The 23,392-nt window shown below is 51.6% G+C and overlaps 2 protein-coding genes across 3 annotated transcripts in view; one reads left to right on the forward strand and one right to left on the reverse strand.

The window, feature by feature from the left end:
* The window catches only part of ARHGAP17 (Rho GTPase activating protein 17), a 43,304-nt gene extending 38,595 nt beyond the window's left edge, over nucleotides 1–4,709 (reverse strand). The window contains exon 1 of one of the 2 annotated variants that reach the window (XM_053992318.1): nucleotides 4,596–4,709. In XM_053992318.1, the coding sequence (XP_053848293.1) occupies nucleotides 4,596–4,648 (53 nt within the window). In that variant the 5' untranslated portion in view covers nucleotides 4,649–4,709. The remainder of the gene's footprint in view (nucleotides 1–4,595) is intronic. The other variant, XM_053992325.1, reaches the window with a different exon arrangement.
* A 439-nt stretch (nucleotides 4,710–5,148) lies between these two features.
* LCMT1 (leucine carboxyl methyltransferase 1) lies at nucleotides 5,149–23,392 on the forward strand. Its single transcript, XM_053992338.1, has 11 exons — nucleotides 5,149–5,273; nucleotides 6,139–6,230; nucleotides 6,751–6,872; nucleotides 8,832–8,908; nucleotides 9,701–9,762; nucleotides 16,032–16,134; nucleotides 17,336–17,456; nucleotides 18,749–18,850; nucleotides 19,549–19,640; nucleotides 20,826–20,923; nucleotides 22,584–23,392. The coding sequence occupies exons 1-11, from the start codon at nucleotides 5,197–5,199 to the stop codon at nucleotides 22,604–22,606; spliced, it is 969 nt and encodes a 322-aa protein (XP_053848313.1). The 5' UTR covers nucleotides 5,149–5,196; the 3' UTR covers nucleotides 22,607–23,392.

Consider the following 23,392-nt stretch of genomic DNA (forward strand, 5'->3'; position numbering starts at 1 on the left):
AGATTAAAGAAGAAATTCTTTGATATTAAATGGCACTGTAGGGTTAATGTTATACTGATGGGAGTATTGAGAGAGATGGATGCACTCTTGCTTTACCACCCTGGACAGTTGAAAAAGCGAGTTTCAAAGTACTACCAACACAACAGGAAGAAGCAGAACAACCTTCCCTAAGTAATAACAGGCAGAGCACTTCTGGGAAAGACAAGAACCAATGGATAATGCTTTAGCAAGGAAAAAAAAAGGAATAATTTGGACCATCCACATTTTCCATGAAGTATTACTAGAAATTATTGCTTTCCAGCAGGTTTTCCATGTACAGATAAATGCAGGCAGCTCCCCCTTGTACAATATTTCAATATTAGGCATTTTAATATAATTTGCTTTAATGTAATGATTATGTTACAACTCCAGTTCCAACCCAAGACTCAAACATTGCCAAGTGGCTTGAAGAAACACTAAATATAGTTCAGCACAGTAACTTTTATGCAGGACATGAGCTATTAAAAGCCATGTTCCAAAACTCCTGGTGAGTCACAGCAATGCCATGAGTACAGGGCCTGGAAAAACCTATTTGTACACAAGGAGTTGTATTTGAGCAGTGGGAAACGAGCACAGAAGCTACAGTAAGTCAGGCTCTTGCATAAAACCAGAGCCTTCTGAGGCACTCTGTGGGCTCTTCCAGATTTCTAATTAGTCAGAGCTGCCTGTCCCTGGTTTAAATTACTGCAAGAGCCTCAGGGCAGATCGAGTATCTCTCCCAGCAAAGGCAGTAAGAAAATCCACCTGTCTGATCTTGGGCGACTTCACCAGACCCAAACCTCCCCAGCAGTTGTCTGGAATCATTTTTAATCAGAATGGTACTCAGGGATTGCACCTAAAGGATGAAGAAAGATCCTGATGGCAGCAGCAGCAGTCAGTCCCCAGAGGCAGGAAGCCCAGCTCATGGAGATTGGCACAGCCTGAAATGTCATTAATTACCAACCTGAGCTCTGTAAGCAAACAGCACGATCCAGACCTCTCCATGGGCTCATTCCTCATGGAAATTACTCAGCTATGTAGTTCAAATGCTTATTAGTGTATCAGTGCAAAGCTTTGATGACAATAGCTCTGAACATTTATTTTCATTAGGGATGACTGTAGCTATAAAGGAGAATATTCCCAAGCTCCTAATCAAATCTGTCTCCTTTGTAATTTATAAAAGGGTATGGAAACCAAGACAAGGCCTTGTAGATACGTGAAGAATTACTTTGCTGACATCACACATAATACCATTTAAATTTCTGAGCCTAACACTCAGGGGCTCTGCTGGAGTGAGGATCTGCTCAGGAAGCATCCCAAGGGAAGGAACAACCTCAAACCTGTGAGACAGCAGATCCTAAACCAGTCACAACTGCTCTGTGCCCAGGCCAAGCACACACAGCTGCTCCAGGGGATCCAAGCCCTGGGCCTCCACAGAGATGAAGGTTTGGAGGAATTAGGAGAGAAATCCCACCAAAAGCAACCCCAGCACGTGGCCTCTAAGGAATCACAGGCCACCTGAAATGCATGAAGTTCAGAATTAAACTTATTCCTTTCCTCTCCACTCTCTCCCCAGCTGTTTTTTTCAGCCTAACTGAAACTTCCCAGCTGTTTGCAGCTGGATTGAGGATGCAGCCCAAGATAAAGTCAGCTCTGAGCTCGTTCCTCTGGCTGATCTGCCCTGTGCCTCTTGTGGGCAAGATGCCACTTCATGGCAATGCATTCATTCAGCTCCTGTGGAACTGATGATTTCCTGGCAAGGCCTGCCTCTGCCCACCTGCAGGTCCCAGCCCTGCTTTTTGGGAATTATCCTGACTGGGTGTGAGAGCCTGCAGGATGCCACGAGCACCAACACACGCCAGGACTCCCAGTTCACTCCTCCAGCTAAGCCTGCCCTGAGATCACCTTGTGATGCCACCTCCAGTGCCAGGCTGTGTCCAGTCACGCTGCCCAAGCTCTGACATCTCACTTTTTAGGTTTCCCAGAGCTTGTGTGGCTCCCCTCAGCAGCACTGCCAACAAATCTGTCCAATATATGAAATATAAAGTCCTCAGCAGCAGATTGAACACTTAAGGCAGCCAAGAACATGCATGAGGTAATTGCTGAAAAATATTTAACACATCTATTAATTATTGTGGAATCCTGTTCCACTGAGCTAACCCCCTCTTTAATTAGTTTCCTACATGTATTTCATAACTCATGTAATTCTATCTGTGGACTCACAGGCTTCCCATAAATGCCATTCCTCAGCTTTGATGGAGCTCTTGCCCATCCTTTCTTATTTCCCACATTAAGGTGTTACTTCCCTGATGCCAGGTCGGATATTTGGGGTCCAAGGCCCAGGATGGGACCCCCAGAAGCTGGCTGGAGGAAGGGCAGTGTCATTCCTCCCTCCACTCAGACAGCCCTTGTGGAGTTTCACCTTTTTTTGTTAGGGTTGGGATTAAATGTGTGAGATGGTATTTTTTGTTTGGATTCAGAAGTTTATTAGTTTTTATCTATATTTTAGTTTCACAAACCGTGAGTTTTATAGTATTTTAATAGACTAAAAAATGGAGCTGTATTTTTTTTCTCTGTAAGGTTTTTTAAGGATAAACTATTTGCCTTTATTAAGGCAACAACCCCAGGGCGCTCAGCCCTGCTGACCTCAGGAGAACGTGGCTGCTCTCCCACAGCCCAGGAACCTCTGAGGGAGGGAAAAGCAGAGCAGGAGGAGACACCCCCCTTCCAAACACAGCACCAGGAGCCAGCAGGGATCGGCCCCTGATGGACAGGGGGATGGACAGATCCCAAACACCTCCCAAAACTGCTTCTCCTGGGAGCAGCTCCTTCCCTGCAGGGCTCCCCACGGTGCAGGGCCCTGGAACACTGAGCCATCATCACCTCCTCAGGCATTCACACAACCACAGGGTCCTCCTGATGCAGGACTGGTCTCCTCATTCCATCCCAGTGCAAAAAACTAACAAAGGAGTTCACCCTGCTCAACAGAACAGAATGCAACTCGACAGAACATAAACTACTGCCTGGGAGATCCCGCTGAAGGTCTGTCATGCCTTCCATGAGCCCTGCAGTGCTTCTCAAACCAAGCCTGAAAGCCTCAGCCCTGACACCTGCAAGTGAAACCTGTTAAAAGCCATCCCAGCTATGGGGTTTTGCTCTGGGAAACAAAATAAGGCCCTGGTGACTACAGGAATGCTTGACTAGCACCTGAAATGTGAGCAGCAGGTGAGCAATATGAAACAGTCACCACCAAAGAATACCAAACGTGTAAAACCAAACGGCTGGGTGTCACTTACAGAGTTTTTAATGAAAACCAGCGACAGCAGCGTCAGCACTTCAGTGGAACCAGCCTCCCCCCACCCCGTGCGTGCCCGGGGCACCCCAGAGTCCGTGGCACAGGTGTGGGGCAGGAACCTGCCCGGACAGCACACCCAGCACCCGCAGCCCTCACCTGCCCGGCCAAAGGTCCCTGCCAGCCTCCCCAGCCACACGCCCAGCGCGGCCCCACATTCCTCTGGAGCTGGCCCCGGCAGCACAGAGCACCCCAAGCTGTTTATCCTGCTCAGGACAGCCCGGATTGCTCCACATTCCGCTCGGGATTTGGAGCTGTGGGGCCGACACGTGCAAACAGGGAACGCCGATAATCCCCCCGGCCACACAAAAAAAAAAAAAAATCCATCGATTCCCATGAAGCGGGAACCAGAGGACAAGGCTGCTTGGGGAGTTGTTCCGTCTTTAACAGCAAGGCAAACCTATTAAAAATCTCCTCCCTGGGCTTTGTTCGCTGGCACACCTGCCCTGGGCTGTGAGGGCTCCAAGGAAAACAAACACCCCGCTGAGGGAGGCCCCCAAGACACAAACTCAGATAACAACTTTACACTGTCAGCACCAGCACAGACCTTCAACTTACACTCTCAGCATAAGAGCTGATTTTCAAATGAAATCTTTTCTGAAAGCAGAAGGAAGTTTCTGCATCGGTTTCTGCTGGAGAAGCAGTGTGGTGACATTTGCATGCTGAGCTCGGGCACAGCCGCTGCTGCAGGGCACTTCCCTGTCTGGGCACGGATTTGTTGCCACCTGACCGAGTCAAAAAACCTTCCAGGCTCCGACAGCTGGAAACTGCTGGCAATTGTACCTAGGGGGCTGCTGTGGGTTTTGTTGAAATGAAGTCCTGGGGAGGCAAGCGAAGCCCTGGAGAGGCGCTCTCGAAGTCTCCACAGACGGGAGAGAGAGCGAGCGGCGGAGCACAGAGCTCCACAGCACCGCCGCCACAAAGGAAGCGAAAGCCGCCGCAGCGCACACAAGCAGCGCCCGATACAAACGGCCCCGCGGGGCCCGGGGAGGCGCTCGGGACCCCCGAGAGCCCCCGGAGCCGTCGGGACCCCGGCGCGGCCGCGACCCCCGGGCGGGCGAGGCACAGCCCCGGGTCCGGCGCGGAGCGAGCCTTCGCCCCCCGAGCGCCCGCGGCCGCCGCTGCCCCCGAGGCATCGCCCCCGAACGGCCCCGCAGGGCCGAGCAGCGCAGCGGAGCCCCCGCGCCCCGTCCCGTCCGGTCCCGTCCCCGGCGCCGCCGCCCACCTGCCCACGGTCTGGTTGGCCAGCTGCTTCATGCGGTTGAACTGCTTCTTCATGGCGGCGGCCGCTGCTCCGGGCTCTGCCCGGGCCCCGCCGCTCTGCCCCGGCCTGGCCCGGCCCCGCCGCCGCCGCTGCCCCAGCACCGCCCGCCCGGCCCGGCCCGGCCTGGCCCGGCCCCCGCCGCTTCCGGCCCTGCCCCTCCACCCGCGCCGCACGTGATCGGAGCCCCCGGCCCGGATGTCCCGCCCGCAGCCCGGATGGCTCGTCCTGCGCCGCTCGCTCGGTGGCGCCGGGTGCTGCTGCCTCACCAGGGCCGGCCGGACCGAGTCCCCGGGCGGGGCCGCCCGTGCCGGGACAGCCGCCAGCCGGCATCCGCGCCGTTACCGCCGAGCGGCTCCCGGACTACAGCTCCCGGTTCGCCTTGCGCCACCGCCGCCGCCGCTTCCGGGGCGAGGCGCCGCATCCCGCGCGCTCTCATTGGGCGCTGCGCACACCCGTGAGCGCACGGACCAATGGCCGCCGAGTTCCGGCGGGGGCTGCCCAATGGGAGGCGGCGGGGGGCGGGCCGCAGGGGCGGCGGCAGCGGCCGGGCCCCGCGCGCTCCATGGCGGCCGCGGCCGGCCCCGACGAGGCGGACGAGGCGGTGCGGGGAACCTGCGAGGACGCGTCCGTCTGCAAACGGTACCGGGCCGGGCTGGGGCGGCGCGGCGCCCGCCGGTGTTCCCCGGTGGCGGGGGTGGGCAGAGGCTCGGGCGGCTCGCGGCAGCGGGCCCGGCTCTGTGCGTGCGCCCCGGGCCTCACCGGCCGCAGGGCCCGGCCGGGGTCGCGCTCGGAGCTGATCCCGGCGTGTGCGCGGGTGAAGCCCGGGGTGAGGAGAGGTGCGGCGGAGGCACCGCTGCCGGGGCTCGTTCCCGAGCAGCGCCCGGGGCTGGCTCACAGCGTGCGGAGCGGGGCATGGCTCAGCGGAGAGCCGGCCTGATGGTTTCCATCTCCTTCCTTCTCGCCTCCGGGCCTGGCCGTGAAGCGAGCCTCTGTCGCTGCCGCTTGCTCGGGCAGTCCTTGCAGCAGGGCGGTGGGTGGAGGCTTTTCCTTGGGGAGTCAGTGTAAAACTCGTGAGTGCTGATAAAGCAGGGCAGCGCTGTGCTCAGCCGACGTGTAGGAGCTCTGGGATCAGTGCAAACACCTTGTCACACAGCAGCGTGTGGAATAAAGCCTCAGCTGTGTGCCTGAGGAGCTGGAGACAGACAGTTCATCCTCTGGGTCCCCCAGGAGGGACTTTCTGACATTTGGGTCTTTGATCACAAAATTTCATCGGGTAGCAAAGAGGCTATTAAAAGGATGCTTGTTGAACATAGCAACAGCTAAAATTTCTAACTAAACTTTATATAATCTCTTAATTCAAGTAGTTCCACACATGGAACACATTTTTGAACCATGCCTGCATGTGCACACCCAGGCCAGAGGGACCTTTCCAGCCTGTGTATCTTTCAGGGTAAATTTTGGGGGCCTTATTTCATAATTCTGTCTCTTCCCTGCTGCTGCACAGGTTTGCTGTGAGTGTTGGCTACTGGAAGGACCCTTACATCCAGTATTTTGTGAGACAAGCCAAAGAAAGGAAGGCACCTGAGATCAACAGAGGCAAGTAGGAATGGGGATGGGGACACCTCACCTGTCCTGACAAAACCCCTGCACCCTGGGAGCTGGGGGGGAGGGAGGGAATATGTGAAAGAGTGAGACGAGGTTTCTTCACAGCACTGATTCCAGGCTGTATCTGATCTTTTAAATATCAATCTGTGAGTCAAAACCCTCTTCCTTTGCTTTCTGAGTTCTGCATGGGCTGTCCCTGCGTGTCCCAGTGCAGAGATCTCCTCCAAGCAGTCAGAAGTGTTGGTTTGGCTCAGGACAGCTGGGTCTCTGCAAGTGTAGAATTACTCTGCTCTGCTTGAGGTGGAACTTGACTAAAACTCCTGTTTGCCCGAGGAGTTGGGTTTTATCAGTGCATGGAGATTTGTCTGTAATTAAAAAAGAAAACCAAAAGCCCTTAGGTGCCTTCAAAAGAGGGCATTATTCTTCCTCCAGACTGCCTAGGGATCTTCACGGGTGTTAAGCATGGAGAGCTGTGTGCCAGTGCTGACTCCCAGCTCTGTGTGTGCTGCAGGTTATTATGCTCGTGTGCACGGGGTCAGTTACCTGATCAAGGCTTTCCTGGAGAAGACACAATGCAACTGTCAGATTGTAAATCTCGGGGCTGGCATGGACACCCTCTTCTGGAGGCTGAAGGTAACGGGGGCTGGGGGGGCTGCTCTGGGCTCTGCAGGCTGGCTCTGACCCACGGGGCAGCACAGCAGGAGCTCTCACACACTCCCACAAGAGCTGGGGTGGGAGGGGACCTCTGGTGATCATCCAGTCCAGCCAGGCAGGGTCACCCCGAGCAGGTGACACAGGAACGTGTCCGGGTGGGTTTGGGATGTCTCCTGAGGGAGACTCCACACCCTCCCTGGGCAGCTGTTCCAGGGCTCTGCCACCCTCACTGCAAAGAGGTTCCTCCTCATGTCAGCATGGAACTTGTTGTGTTTTAGTTCCTGGGCACTGCTCCTCATCCTGTCACTGAACAGAGTGTGGCACCATCCTCTGACACCCCTGGGAGGGATTTGTATGAATTGATGGGATCCCCTCTCAGCCTTCCCTTCTCCACACTGACCAGGCCCAGCTCCTGCAGTCTCTCCTCATCACAGAGATGCTCCACACCCCAAACCATCTCTGTGGCCTCTGCTGGGCCCTCTCCAGCAGCTCCTTGTCTTTCTTGGGGATCAGGACTGGACCCTGCAGCTCTCCAGGGATGAGTGCAGGGGCAGGATCACTCCCTGACCTCCTGCCACACTTAGCCCACATCCCTGGGATTCCAGCTGTGAGTTTATTTATGTAAATCATGGAACCACAGAGTGGTTTGGGTTGGAAGGGATCTGGAAAACCACCCACTGCCACCCCTGCCATGGCAGGGACACCTTCCTCTATCCCAGGCTGTCCAAGCCCTGTCCAGCCTGGCCTGGGACACTGCCAGGGATCCAGGGGCAGCCCCAGCTGCTCTGGGCACCCTGTTCCATACACAGGAGTGTTTGTGTGTGTGTAATTCATGGAAATTCAGTTACTCAGGTGTTGTGTGATGGTATCATTCTGGGTGAACACACCTCTGAGTGAACTGTCTTCTCATTAGCATTTCCATTGGTAAATCTGGGTTCTGGAGGGAAGCCTGAGGAGCATTTTGCTTGGTCACAATTTATTGTATTCATTCAATCAGTGGAAGAGAGACAATTCTGAGGGTTTTTTCCCTGAGATGTGAAGCTTTTCTCTTACCTGCATTTCTATAAAAGCTCTGCCAATATAATGTTTTGGTAGCAGTGATTTTAAAAGCTGAAGTGGGGCCTGTAATTCCAATTCTTTGTCCTTGCAGAGAGCAGGTGTGCAGTAATGAATGTGCAGAAGCTGGGAGGCAGTTCCTGGAGTGTTGAGTGCTCTGAGTGCTGCTTTCATCTCAGAAAGGCACGGGTTGACAGCCAGCACGGGCAGCAACATCCATCACAAAGGGACTGCTGCAAGGGAGAGACTTGGCACAGCTTCTCCAGCTGGGAAACGGTGCCAGCGTGGAATGAAGAGCTTTCCCCTCTTTTGTAGTCCTGGCAGGCTGCTTGTGCTCTGGCTGTGGGCTGGAGGAGAGCTGGGATGAGGTCACTGTCTGGGTGAGCCTGTGCAAACCCTTCCTGTTCTGCCCGTGGAAGGCTGTGCTGGAAGTCCTGGTAAATGCTGTGGCAGCTTGCTGTGCTCTCCCACACCAGAGCACAGGGCTGGAGTGTGTGTTTCACTGCTCTGGGGGTAGAGTCCTTCTCCTCTCAGGAGCCATCCCAGCCCCCCGGGCACGTTCCTGTCACCTGCTCTGGGTGACCCTGCCTGGGCACAGCTCGGGCTGGATGATCACCAGGGTCCCTTCCAACCCCAGCTATCCTGGGCTTCTGTGACTACATCAAGTGTTAAATAATTCCCTCAGTTCTCAGAGGGCATGCTAACGTCTCTCAGCTGGTTTTTGTTGGATTTTAGGGGGTTTTAGCTGTGGGACACTGTTACACCACTGTTACAAATGGCACTGTAAGCCAAAGCACAACTGTTCAGGATTTTGCTTCTGTTTTGTCCTGTGCACGTGAAACTTGAGTGTCCCTAACTCTAGTGTCTTCCTGCAATTCCCAGGATGAAAACCTTCTCCCTAGGAAATATTTTGAAGTGGATTTTCCAATGATCGTTGCAAGAAAAATCCATAATATCAAGTAAGTGTGAGGCCAGTGTTCAGCTGTGGAGACTGGCTGTCAGTCAGTGCCATTACTTCATCTCTGCTGAGGAACTCCTCATGTTCTGGGATGTGAGGGTGGGCAGGCCCTGGCACAGGGTGCCCAGAGCAGCTGGGGCTGTCCCTGGATCCCTGGCAGTGCCCAAGGCCAGGTTGGACAGGGCTTGGACAGCCTGGGACAGTGGGAGGTGTCCCTGCCATGGCAGGGTGGCACTGGAGGGGCTGTGAGGGAGTTTCCCAAACCATGCCAGGATTGTATGCAGAGTAAAGGCTCATTGTGCAGGCAGGCCCTGCAGGCACTGTCCCAGGCTGCTGAAGGGGATGTGTGGAAGCTTTAGGGAGCCAAGCAGAGCTTGCTGTGTGGCAGGGACAGTGTCCTGTCAATTAGAGGTGATTAAATCTTCTCTTACTGTTGAGGACAGCGCTGAATTCCCAGATGTGCCCGTTCAGTTGGGAGCAGGAAGCTGCTGCTGCATGGGAAAGTCCTGTTGGAATGAATCCATTGAGGGTTATTGAGGGCATGTTACAGAATGCCTGGATTTCTCTTGAAAGAGTCTCTCAGAATTGAAGAATTTGTGTACAAAACTCAGCTCCAACTTCACCAGACTTGCAAAGGTTTTCCTTTCCAGCAGAGGGCAGAGATATTCCCTCAGCTGCTTTTGACACACACACAGACACACACACATATATATATATGTGTTAAGAAAAAAGCTGTAAGCACACTGTTCAACAGGCTTAACTGCTCTGAGATGCTTCTTCCTTCTTCCCACAGATCAAAACCTCCCCTGTCAAAACCAATTATGGAATCCCATTCAGGGGACTCTCTTCTAATAGGTGAGTCATCTTCAAACTCAGTCAGTGATGTACTGCAGCACTTTTAAAACTTTTCTGATCATTTTGTTCTGCTATGTGGGCAGGCTTTTAATGTTTGAAATGCTGTTTGGACAGAGAATTGGGAGGGAAAAGAGGTTTTTTTCTTCTCTTACAGACTCCTGCCCATTTGTTCTGTGTCATGTTAGAAATGTCTTCTCTTTAAGTGGTTTTATTCTGGCAGAAAGTTGTTGGGTTTTTTCTTTTTCTCTCATATGTAGCTCCTTTTCTGTCACAGGAAAGGAAAAAGTGCTACAGAGAGGCATGGATACTGGATTAAAATATCTGTTGAGTGTTTATCTGCTTTCTGTCTCATTAGGAGCACAAATCTTTACATTTAGCAGTTTTCACAGCAGAAACACAGCCTGCAGCACAGTCCAGGCTCGTGAGCCAGTGCTGTTTGTTACATTTTAGTATTAAAAGGATAATAATTTCAGGTGGTGTGATGTGGCAGTGCTCTCTTGGTTTCTAGCCTCATCAGGGAACAGAAGGGTGTGGGCTCCCCATCCCTGGCAGTGCCCAAGGCCAGGCTGGCCATGGCTTGGGGCAGCCTGGGACAGTGGAAGGTGTCCCTGCCCATGGCAGGGGTGGCACTGGGTGATCTCTCATGTCCCTCCCAGCCCAAGTCATTCTATAATTGTGTGTTTGTGTCAGGACTGCACTTGAAAACCTTTTTACCTGTGGAAAATTCCCTGGGTTCCACTGAGGTCGTGTTCTCAGTGCAGGTGCTGAGCTGTAGCAGCTGCCTTGGACAGTTCAGGGGGCAGCAGTTCCCTGCATGCAGCCCAGCACTGCTGTGTGAGAGCAGTGTGACCCTGGCAGAGCCTGCAGTGCCTGCTGCTCCTGCTGTGACCACCTGTGGCCCTTCCCTGGGCACAGTTCTAGCCCAGGCTCTGGGCCCATTCTGCAGATTTTATTATTAATTATTTTTTAATATTAATTATTTTATTAATAGTGAGCAGCTGCTCACTATTGGTCTTCCCTTCCCAGCCCTGCAGATGTCCTTCCAAGGGCAGAGCTCTCCCTTGGACCTCAGGCCTCCAAAGGTGAAGGCCCAGAGCAGAAGAAGGGCTCCTGGGGACCCCTGGCTTGCAGGCAGGGGCACATCTGGCCCCAGGGAGATCTGCTGCACCTGCAGAGTCCCAGAGGCAGCCCTGGGTCCGTGCCAGGGGCTGGGTTTGTGTTCCTGAAGAGCTGCAGCTACATCTGGAACTGCAGAGCACCTGCAGGCCTGTCAGCCTGCACTGCTCTGACCTGGGGCTCTTAATAGCCAGTTCCCACTGCACTGAGCTCTACTGGTGGGACTGGTTTCTCTGGAGCTGCTCCTCTGCTTCCTTCTCAGGGCTGGGTGTCACAGCTTCACAGTCCCAGGCTGGTGTAGGCTCTGCTGCACCGAGATCTTTGGGATGTAGCAGTGTCCAGGATGTGGGGAGCTGGTGGAGGTGTTGTGGAAATCCAGTTTGAGCTGAGCCCCAGCCACAGGCCAGAGCCTGAGAACTCTGGTTTATGACCAGTTAAGGGAACTGCTTCGTGGGGAAGTGCCAGCAGGAGAGGTGCTGGAATAAGTGGATAAATCAAACAGGTGAGCAGAGTTCTTACAGGTCTGAAGGGGCTTGACAAGGAATTTGCTCAGCTGCTGGTTGGTCTGTGCCCTCTCATTTAAAGCTAAATCCAGCTGGAAGGTTGTGGCTATGCCTCACATGGGCTCCAGGGCAAGTCCAGGGAACCCCAGGCCAGCAGGACTGATGTCTCTAGTGAAGAAGTCATAGGAGCTCCAGCAGACAGGCTCAGTGGAACCCAGGAATCGTGGGATGTGTTGAGCAAGAGTCCCCGTGGCTTTTGGAAAGGTAAGTTGTGCTTCCCAGGTCTGTGGGAGTTCTCCAAGTCAACACAGCTATTGGAAAAGGACATCAGCATAGTGCTTGGATTTCAAGAACGTGTTTTGACTGTGTCCCCTGCCAAAGTGTGCCAAAGAAATGGCACAGTGGTTGTGGGGAAGGAATGGTTCTCATATGGATGAGGAGCTGGGATGGAGGGCGAGCATATGTTGTTAATTTTTGTTATGGAGGAGATGGAGATCTGTGCTTGAGGGTATGTTGTTGTTCAACACTAAGAAAAAATTGGGAAAATAGTGATTAGTAAGTGGCAGCTTGTTGGCAAATCCAAACTCTGAGGAGTGGTAAAGAACTGCAGAAGTATCTTGTGAAATTAGTGACTTGATGATGATTTCAATGTGGATTAATAGAAAGTGATGCACATGGGGGAAAAACAGTTTGTGCCTCACATGTAAATGATTATTGCTGCCTTCCTGCAGGATCTGGGTATTAGAATAAATAGATGGATGAAAGCATGAGCTCAGTAATGGTCCAGAAATACAAAGCAATTTTAAGTACTTTTGAGAAAAAGCTAGAAGACAACTTAGGTGCCACTGTTAGTAGATGTTTCCTCTCTTTGACTTCTCCCTTTGGAGGTGCTGTTGGCCTCTGGAAGGCTGGGTGTCATCCTAGGGAGACCTCTGGTCTGACCTGGTACAGGTGTTAGACCTGCACTATTCTGGGATTACCAGTGGCACAGGGAGCAGCACTGCCAGGTAGGGAAATGTGACTCATTCCTGTGGGGATGTGGGCCAGGATTTTGCAATCCTGTCCCTCCCCGTGCCTGCCTCCCCACATCAGTCACCTCCTGTCTCTGGTACACCAGGAATGACTGGTTTAGGTTGTTTGGAGTTTTGGTTTGAGTTGTGCTGATGTGGATTGGCACCATTCAGGTGCTCTCTCTGCTGTTCTGCTCCCCCTGAGCGGTGTCATACCATGACTGTTCCTTTGTGTGCCTCTCACACCTTCTGCCCTATCTGGGCCAGCTTGGGCACAGCTTCCCTCCATCCCCAGACCTTCTTTCCCCAGTGTAGGTGTCAGGGGGACTTGCAGGGCTGACCCTGGCCTTTCAGGACAAGCTGAGTGTGTGGCAGTGCCTGCTGAGCTGGTGGAATGGAGCTTGAGCTGGGGGAGAGCAGCGTGCAGAGCAGGCTGCAGGGGCTGCTGCTTTGTAAAGCTGCCAGAGATACCTTAGCATGAAAATCCTAATGAAATCACTTGGAGTCAATAGTATCCTGCATGCTGTCTCTTGGAAAACCTCCAGGAAATTGTTGCACTAATGTGAGAAGAGAGTAAGAGAAGGAGGCTGAGTTCTTGTGGCAGAGGGAGAGCCTGGTGTGCCTGGAGGCTGCAGTGCTGCCCCAGCAGCTGGCTTAGGGCAGCAGGGAGGGCCTGAGGGCTCCCTCCAGCACAGCAGCACTTCTCCTGACACAGCTGGGAAGAAGAGATTCAACGTGGTCAGGTCAGAAGGCAACCATTAGCAGCTCCTGCTACTACTCAGTTACTACAAGCTTGTCTTGGTCTATGCCTGTGAAATCTGAACCACTTGTGTTGGTACCTGTGTGCCAGAGTCGTGGGAAATAACCACACAGGTGTGTGCCCAGAGCAGAGCACTCTCTATTGATGATCCCTGGAGAGCTGAACCTGTGCCCAGGCCAGGAGAGCCTGGCTGGGGTAGGTGGGATAGGGGGGGGCTCATCTTTCTCCCCTTCTCCATCCCCTCCTTTGTTTTTCTCCAATTAAATCTGAGTTTCTGGTGTTTCTCAAACCTTCGCTTCAGCCAGGTACAGAGAGAATCTTTGTACGTGGCTGAGTGTGTGCATCACACAGATCCCCAGGGCAGCTCTAGAGGGCACCCAACCAAACAACCTCACTGAAAAACAACCCGAGGTGGTGGTGCCTGGGTAGGAATTAGAGCCTGGAATATGGGATTTGCAGTGGTTTAAGCCACCAAAGGTCACTGGCTGTGCCAGCATTAGGGCAGCTGGCCTGAGTCACAGCACTGCAGTGGGAGTGAGCAGAGGGGTTTGAACATACACACCAAATCAGTTCAGTTAAAACAAGCTCTTGTTCCTCAGGAGAAATCAATGGGGACCACGTGGCCACGCTGCCAAGCTGGAATTCTCTTTTCCTTTCCCAGCTGCCCTGTGGATGGGCAGGAATTGTAAAATCCATTTGCAGCAAGGCTGCTCAGTCTTGGGCAGCAGATTGCTCACTTCATACTTCACAGAATATCCTGAGTGGGAAGGGACCCTCAGGGCACATCCCAGTGCAGCCCCAAGAACCTCCAGCTCTGCAGTGAGGTAGGAGTTGGTGCCAGACCGTGTCCCAGCAGGTTTTGGGATGTTTGTGGCCTCTGGGCTGGGGACAGTGGCAGTTCCAGGTGTCCCCAGCTGCCACTGTCCTGCCATCAGTGTGTGTTTGCTCCCTAAGGGGGAGGTGATGGAGCAGTTGAAGTTTGCCTGGTTAAGTATGATCAGACTGAAAAGGGGGAAATTTAGGTGAGATACTGAGGAGAATTCCTTCCTTGGGAGGGTGGGCAGACCCTGGCACAGATTCCCAGAGAAGCTATGGCTGCCCCTGGATCCCTGGAATTGTTCAAGGCCAGGCTGGAGCAGCCTGGGGTAGTGGAAGGTGTCCCAGCCCATGGCAGGGGTGGCACTGGATGGTCTCCATGGTCCCTTCCAACCCAGACCAATTCAGGGTTTTATGATAAAAATGCTCAAATCGGTGTGGTGTGAGCAAGGCACGTTTACTTCCACCTTGGAGTGTTTGTGCTCCTTCTCTCCTGGATCACTTAAAAAGTTTTGTGGTTTATTTCTGGCTTTTATTTCTATTCTTCATTGATGTATTTGTGTGACCCAGCCTCCGAAGCTGGACAGGGAGCTGGCATTAATTCCCTACTAATTGTGGTGGCTGACGCTCGCTGTGCCGTATCCATGGGCAGAAACCAATCCCTATTTAAACACTTCCCTGTGTGTGGTGGGGTTTTTGGGTGGCTTTTTTTGATGCCATTATCATGGCCTTGATGTAATCACTTAAATAGAAGGGTGTGGGAAGTAGTAAAGCTATTACAGAACATGCACATGGAAAAAGCCTTGACTCAAAATGTTGAATCATTCAGCATGCTGCACAACTTTTTTTTCCTCTTTTCTTCCCTTGTAACTCTCTTTCTGAACTGTTTCTGATTCCTGGATCTGCTCCCGAGTGTTGCTGGAATGGCAGCTATTTTCCTTGCTAGTGCCACTTCCAGGGACTTGGTCACTTGAAGACTGAACAGAGGTGCATCCTGTGGGATGTTTGATCACTGCTTGCTGGAACAATTGGGAAAACCCACACTTGTCCCCATTTGTTTTGTTCCCCTCTCCTGAAATGGAAACCCCTTTCATCCTGCCCCTTCAGCTGCTCACTCAAGCTGTACCAGGGGAGGCTCAGGAGGAATTTCTCCATGGAAAGGGTGGCCAGGCACTGGAAGGGGCTGCCCAGCGAGGTCTGGAGTCCCCTCCAGAGGCGTTCCCGAGCCATCCCAGTATTCCTGCAGGCCTTTGGCTCGGGGAGGGTTTGATGGAGCACGTGGGAAGTGCCTCCCGTGGGCACTGGGCTCCTCTGGGTGCACTCAGTGCTGCTGGGGGTCAGAATCACTGATGGCAAGAGGCTCTGCTGCTTCCTCCCAGCTGAGCCAGGGTGGCAGGGGCTCCTTGGACTCTGGCATTTGTCCCTCCTTCGTTCTGGGGAGCATCCACAGGATCCTGTTGTATCCCAGGGGAATAGCAACAAAATCAGAATAACTTCTGTAATTTGGCTCTTTCCTTAAATGCCACCACTAAATCATACCAAAAGGCTAAATGATAACATTTTTTGGCCCCAAGTCTATGGCTGCTCCCCATATTTATTATGTAACTACATATACAGTTAATTTATATAGCTATATCTGTTGTTAATATTTGAAATATTGCCACTTAGCTTAGTTTTTCAGAAATTGATGTACTTTTATGTAGTTCCTATGTACATCCATTGGGCCATCTAAGAAGACCCTCCAAACAAAACAAAAACCCTGCCTTCAATCTTGCCATTTTTCTTCTCTCTGCATTCCTGGAAACCATGGTAACAGCTGGGCTAACCTCTCTGCTTCAGCGTGGCTGCAGAGGGAGAGGAGGCTCAGTGCAGGGTCTGGTGGGGATGGAGCACTGGGAAACACAACTGGGAGGGGAATTCACGTTTTAGAAAGAGGAGTTTGCTGCTCACAGTTTGGTATAACAGACCAAACTTGGGCTCCCAATTCATGTGCTCCCGTGCAGTGTTTTTGATTCACAAATCCCTCTCATTTGTAACGTTAGTCTCTCCACATTTGCCTTGCAGATTCCCACAGCCTGGACTCCAGTCGGTATTCCATAGTAGGAGCAGACCTCCGTTTCTCTTCAGATCTGGAGGAAAAGCTAAAGAAACATAGCTTGGATGTACAGTAAGATCACAGAGCTTTCATTGGCTTTTTGTGGGGTTTTTTAATGGGGGCTTGTGGAAGCCCTTGTCAGGGCCAGGCTGGACAGGGCTTGGAGCTGGGACAGTGCAAGGTGTCCCTGCCATGGCAGGGGTGGCACTGGGTGGTCTCTGATCCCTCCCAACCCAAACCATTCCAGGGTTCTGGGATTTCTGAGCTTTATCTCTGTAATTCTTTTCCGTGGCCTCCTCTTAAACCCTTCTTGTTTCCTAAACCTTTTGGTGGGGCTGCAGTGGAGTCCTTGGGATCTGAATCCCAAAGCTCCCCCGGGGTTTTCTTGTTCAACATGAGGCTTGGGGGGGCAGGAGTTGAGTTTTTGAGTGGATGATGGACAGACCTTTCAAATGGAAGCAATATAAATAGCAGCGATCTGGCTGGGTGGGAGAGAGCATATGGGGAAGCAGAATGCATCAAATTGCCATTTAATTCTTTACACTTCCATCCTCTGAAATGTTGCCTTGCTTGCCTACATTGCTGCTCCTTGTGGAATTTCTCCTGCTTCTAGTGACTTTTTTCCCCCTTTCATTCCAGCAATTAAAAGCAAACTCAGTAATTGTGAAGAAAATCACTTGTGTAGATGTCTATTTTTGTTGTTTTGTGGATGGAGGGGGAAGAGGCAACGTGCAAACTATAGATTACATTTTGTTAGATAATAATATGTGAAGATTGTTTTACAGATACTGAACAAATTTGTCTAATTAAAATTCTTCCTTGAACTTTTTTTAAAAAGAAAACTTTTTTTTTTTTTCTATTTGTAATTAGTGCCTGATTTCACTGATCTCTACAAGAGTGTGAGCTGTGTGTACAGGGCACAGTTGTCCTGCAAAGGGAATTTTAACACATCCCAGTTCCTGCTGTCAGAGAGGACTTACAGAATGCACAATGTTCTGTGCTCAAGGCTGACTTTTGGGGAGATTGATCCCTAAAATCTCTGGTTACAGCCACAGGAGTCTCCTGTGGTTCATTAATTCACAGCTGCCAGAAAGCCCAGTTTGAGTCAACGTGATGAAGAGATTTCATTCAATCTTCAGTGTCTAGTTCATAAAAGATGGAGCTCTTTCAGGAAATTGTGCAGACATGAAGTGACTTGCTTGCTCACAATCCTTAGCAGATTTTTCTTGTTCTTTTGCTGGAAATCATGTTCTCCTTTGGTTTTGTTTTACAGTTTGCCAACGCTGCTGGTGGCTGAGTGTGTGCTGGTTTACATGACCCCCCAGCAGTCTGCAAACCTGCTCAAGTGGGCAGCAAGCACCTTCCCCGTGGCCATGGTTATCAATTATGAGCAGGTAAAACCAAAGGGGCATTTTTAGACCTGCATTGTTGTCATTAAAATTGCTCTCGTGGGTGGGAGTTGTTGAGGAATGAGAGTGGGCCATGTCCTTTTGTAGAAACAGCAGTTTCTGCTGAATTTCTGTAGTAATGTGTTTTAACTTGTAGCTTGGTTAGCTCATTGTAGAGAAAATACAGCTATTCTGAAAGACAATTTCTGGACTATGTTGAAGCAAAATAATTGAGACTTAATCCATACGTGGAAAAGACCATAGAATATTGATTTAGCTAAAGCAGAGGAAAAAGAAATGATGCAGAGTGCTGGCTCTGGGTGTGTAACATTACATAATTACCTCTGTGTTCTTTGGCAAAGTGGAGCAAAAATCACATCAGCATGAACTCTGTTTCTCCCTGTGGAAGTAAAACACTGCCTCGGGGGAACTAGGTGGCTCCAGGAATTAGTTAACAGGATCTTCCAAGCCTTAAATCACTGCTGGAGAGCTGAAGCAAGGTGCTGAGAGCTGCAGCAGAGGCAGTAGTGCTGCCAGCCCCCGTGTCCCTGGGGGCAGTGGCACTGTCCCCTGGCACTGGGGTGCTCCTGGGGACTGACAGCTGCTGTGCCACTCGCTGGCACCCTGTGCATTTGTGACGTAGGCTGTGGCAGGCACATTCTTCTCTCTCTCAGGATTTTTCATAGAGGAGCACAGAGAGAAGAAAGAGAAAATAATTTCTATTTCTGCTCCTTGTTTTCCCCATGTGGAATGTGGTTGGAGAATTGTTTACCTGGGGTGATGGCTTGGTTGGATTCTGGTGAGGATTGTTTGAGCCTGGTGGCCAATCCAACCCAATCCAACCCAATCCAACCCAATCCAATCCAACCCAATCCAATCCAACCCAATCCAACCCAATCCAACCCAATCCAACCCAATCCAACCCAATCCAATCCAATCCAACCCAATCCAATCCAATCCAACCCAATCCAACCCAATCCAACCCAATCCAATCCAACCCAATCCAACCCAATCCAATCCAACCCACCTGTGGCTGGGCTCTCAGAGAGGGGCACCAGTTGTGAGTTAGAGATGGGAGTTAGAACAAGTAGGTTTGTAGTGTTAGTATCTCCTTTAAATAGTATATTAATGTATTCTAGCATAGTTCTAATAAAGAAATCATTCAGCCTCCTGAGCTGGAGTCACACATCAGCGTTCCTTCCCCCGGGTTCACCTGCAGTTACAAGCTGGCAGTGGCAGGGTTTAGGCAGGTTCTGCTTGGTGGGAAGGGGAACACTTCTGTCTCCTCCTGTCCCCAGGTGAACATGAGGGACCGCTTCGGGCAGATCATGATCGAGAACCTGCAGCGCCGGCAGTGCAACCTGGCCGGGGTGGAGCTCTGCAGCTCCCTGGACTCCCAGGTGAGGGGCACAGGGCTGGCACTGGGCTTTGTCAACCTGGCTGCGAGTTCTGAGCGTGCCCTGTGGGCTCAGCAGGGGCCAGGGCAGGGTGGGGCAGGCACTGAGCCCCTTGCTGGCCACGTTACTGTGGAATCGGGGCACGGTTTGGTTTGGAAGGGATTGTGGAGCCCATCCAGTGCCACCCCTGCCATGGCAGGGACTCCTCCCACTGTCCCAGGGGGCTCCAGGCCCTGTCCAGCCTGGCCTTGGGCACTGCCAGGGATCCAGGGGCAGCCACAGCTGCTCTGGGCACCTGTGCCAGGGCTGCCCAGCCTCCCAGGGAACAATTCCTGCCCAATATCCCATCCATCCCTGCCCTCTGGCAGTGGGAAGCCATTCCCTGTGCCCTGTCCCTCCATCCCTTGTAAACAGTGTCTCTCCATGTATCCTGTTGGCTCCTTCAGGTCCTGGCAGGCCACAATTAGGTGACCCCAGAGCTTCTCTTTGCTAGCTGAATGTCAGTGGTTGCACAAACAACCTGCTCAGAGCCCAGCCCTGCCTGGCCCCGCAGAGATCAGCAGCACACGCTTAGGGAAGGGTTTGGGAGCTCTTCAAAGGACAGGTCAATCAGCTGCCCAGGGAGATCCTTAGGGGGAGAAGCTGTCCCCTGGTGCTTCCCCTGGAGTGCTGCAAAAGCTCTGCTGCCCTTTGTTTTCCAGAGGGAACGACTGCTGGCAAGTGGCTGGGAAAACGCCCGTGCCATCGACATGATGAAGGTGTACAGCTTCCTGCCACAGGCTGACGTCAAAAGGTACCACTTGAGCAGCCCAGAGTCATCCTCAGATGGCATCCAAGGTCCTTGCCATGCACGTGTGCCGTGGGATCCCCTGGTTAGCAGAGGAGGCTGCCCCAGGTGCTGCCCAGGGGGATGCAGCACTCCTGCAGCTCTGCAGAGCCTCCAGGGTGATGCCTGCATTGCTGATCCAGAGGGTGAACGCTGCCAGGAGCAGGCTGGGAGCAGTGATGGCTTATTTGGGTGTGACAGAAGGCATCTCATGACAGAAATTTGCGGATGGGAGATGCCACAGAAATGCTGTGTTGACTTTTTGCAGTCCCCACGATGTTCCCTGTGAAGATTTTGGCTGGGGTTAGACCACAACACGTTGAAATCGTGAGGGGGAGACTGCTGGGTGTGCAGAACTCAGAGCACAGAGCAGGAACTAAAGGCTGTTTAACAGTCACTAATCTGCCTGGATTTTGTTCATATTTCTGCATTAAATGCTAAACAGTGGGAAATTTTAAGGAGTAACTTCTTGGGGATATAATGTGAAACGTGAATTGCTGTGAGTCATTCATAGTTGGAATTAGCTGAGCAAGTTACCTTAGTCAAAATATTCACCTATGGGGGTTTCTCAAAGCCTGGAACTGAACAGGTGAGAGTGGAAATCAGAGGTGGTTTAAATAGGAACAGGGATGTGTGGTGGGACCATATGGCACTGGTGGAGACACAGAGCTCGTGCTTTCTCTGCAGCATTTTTGGCTACCTTGGATCTGTTCAGCTCCTTGCACTTGTTCCACATGCCAGGAAATAGGGTTATGTAAACTCTGTCCTCCAGTCGCAGTGAGGCAAATGCTTTTGCTTTAGAGAAGTCTTTCCCAGAGTGCTCCTCTGCAGCACTTCACACTTGGGAGTGCATTTAGGAACTTTTGCCCCTTAGACCCTCAGTAGCAGCCCTGGTATTTGTGGGGAGTTACACAGATGAGTCCTGGAACAGGGAATTTCAGGGATGAGGAGTTGAAAGCACCCTGTGGGTCACTTGTTCCATACATTGACAGGGGTGGGACCAGTGGTGGCATCATGGACAATCCCTGTAACTATTCCCTGGAGATGTAACTGCCTTTCTGGCCATAGCTTTCACTCCCATGGAGAGAACAATTCAGTAAAAATTCTGCTGAGAGTCCAGCTCAAATCCCCACTTTTATTTTATTCCTGCAGAATAGAAGCCCTTGAATTCCTGGATGAAAAGGAGCTGTTTGAACAGCTGATGCAGCACTACTGCATCTGCTGGGCTTCCAAGGACAGCAGCAACCTGGGTAATGTTCTCCAGCACCTGGGGGTGATCCTGCCATGGACGTGTCCTGTGGGAGGGCTGGGGTGGGGTGCTACACCAGGTACCTCAGAGCCCCCCTGCTCCAGGGCTGCTGCTGCTCCATCCCTGGCCTGGGAGCTCCTCCCAGCTGGCCACTGCTCCTCCACAGCCTTTGGAGGCTTTATGGGCATCCAAGTGGGAAGCCTGTCCAGTACAGGGGAGTTGGAATTTTTCCACCAGAAGATGCCGTATGGGTTACTTTAAATAACTGCCTGCTTTATCCCATCAGTGCTAATTGAAAGGTTTACAAATCCCATGCATGGGAAGTGCCATATGGGCACACGGTATATGAAGGCACAGTGTCCTGACAACACAAAAATAAATTTGTATTACTTATCCCAGGCTTCTCTGCACTGTCCCCATTTGCAGCCATCTGACATTGAAGTTTTCCACGCCGCTTTCTCCCTGGGGAAAATATTCCCTCTGAAATGAACTCTCCTGCCTGTTCCTTTCGTTCTGAAAATTCTGTCTCTCCTGGGCTGGAATTTCTGTGAAAGAGAGAGACTTGATTTAGGCTTTCTGGATGTTGCTGCTGCTGAAGAAATGATAAAATGAGGGGAATTGTTGCTTGGCTTGAAGCATGGATGGCCACAGCCTGTATTTGTCCAGATTAGAAAGACAACTCTGCAGTCACAGTTTGTCTCTACTTCTGGCTGCAATTTCAGGGACTTCAGTCTTTCCAGAAAAACTCTGCCACTTATATCATTTCCTCCCCTTCATCCTCTCTGCCCTTTCCCTGCTCCTGACAGAGTATCCAAGAGCAGATTTTATTTATTGACTGTTCCTCAGCAAATGGGAATACATTTGGTCTCCGCAGCCTGGCTGGGCAGCAAAGCCTCTGACAGAGCTGCTGAAAGGAGATCTTCAAATAAAAACGGGTAAAAGGAGCTCTTCAACAGCCTGCTGCTGCTGCTGTGACAGAGCTGCTTGTGGTGGTGCTCTCCTGAGTCCTCCAGAGTTCTGAGCTCAAAAACCCCACGTTCTGCGTTGGATTTCTGCAGGCTGAAAAGTGGTGACTGTAACACACAAGCTATTGTGAGAGGAGCTGAGGCCCAAAAGTTCAGCTGTTCATAGCAGCCCCAGTTTTGGGGGTCTCAGCATTGTTCTTTGCTGTGATTAGAGAAAGGGCAATTTGGGGTGCTGAGGCTGAGATATCTTAGCAGTTACAGAAGAGTGATCTCAAGGGGGATCATCAAGTGTCCAATGGACCTGGCACGGGTATGCCTTAATCTAAAGCAGGGCTTTTTTATCCACTCTGAATTTACTGCCCTCATTAATGGTACTTTCCCCTGCTTTGTCTTCCTGATTTCATGGGCAGACCCTGAGGTTCCTGAACATTGTGTTGTTTCTTCTGCCATGAATAATTCCAGTGCTCCTGCAGATTGACTTCATCAGATTAATTGCTGCATCACAATCAAAAAAGGGTTAAAAAGTACAGCCCAACCTGTTTCCTGCTTTCCTCACGCCAAATCCTTTATGTTGAAGTTTAAAAAAATGAAATAACTCTGAAAGCACCTTTCTTGCTGTGTGAAGTGACCTGGGTGCAGTGAGGGCAGGAACAAACCCTCCTTTCTTGCCCCAAATCCCTCTTTCTCTTCACACAGGTCTGGCAAACATCGACTTCTGAGGGCTGCAGGAGGGGAGCCCTGGAGAGCTCAGGGCTCGGGCCAGGACATGGAAAGGATGGGATTTGCACGTGCCAGCCCCGGGCTGTGGCTGGGACACTCCTGGTGCTGCTGCTGGGGACGGGCCTGGTGCCTCTGGGTGCATTCAGGGAACATTTCCTGTGAGCAGGACTTGCCTCCCGTTCCCAGCCGCTCAACGGTGCACTTGCACAAGGTGTCAGTAACTCCTGTTTAGAGCTTGCCTTCCTTCGTTTAAAACTGAAACTAAAGTGTTCTTGGGTTCTTTGATTTCCCTCTTGTGTGTTTCTGTGGCTGTGTAACACGTGTTTGTGACAGGAGCCTGGGGAGCTGCAGCAGGGGGTGGCTGAGCAGGAGGAATTCTGTGCTTTTTTGTTCTGTTCAGGTCGAATTTGGATGAAGTGTCACCGTGTTGGCTTCTCCAGGCTGCAGTGCCGTGCAAGGCTGTCACTGCTGGGGGTTCTTGGAGGGGAAGGGTGGAGGACAAGGAGGGCCCTGACTGTGGTCAGTGATGCACAAGAAACTGGAAAATAGGCTCCATTTAATGGGGAAGGGCTTAGCTTGTGGTTTCAGCACTGGCATGCTGAAGAAAGAAATTAATCTCAATTTGCACTGCTTCTGGTAGTATCTTTACACCAGTTCCTCCTTCTCTTTCCCCTTAAAAGAAGGAAAACAAAATCCCAACAGCAATGAAAGCCCTTGTCCTGTTGTTTGAAATTGAATCTTGCAACCTTCCTATGAGAAAAATAATAAATGTTTAGTATTTATAA

This window comes from Vidua macroura, chromosome 16, assembly GCF_024509145.1.
Source record: "Vidua macroura isolate BioBank_ID:100142 chromosome 16, ASM2450914v1, whole genome shotgun sequence".
Taxonomy (NCBI): Eukaryota; Metazoa; Chordata; class Aves; order Passeriformes; family Viduidae; genus Vidua; species Vidua macroura.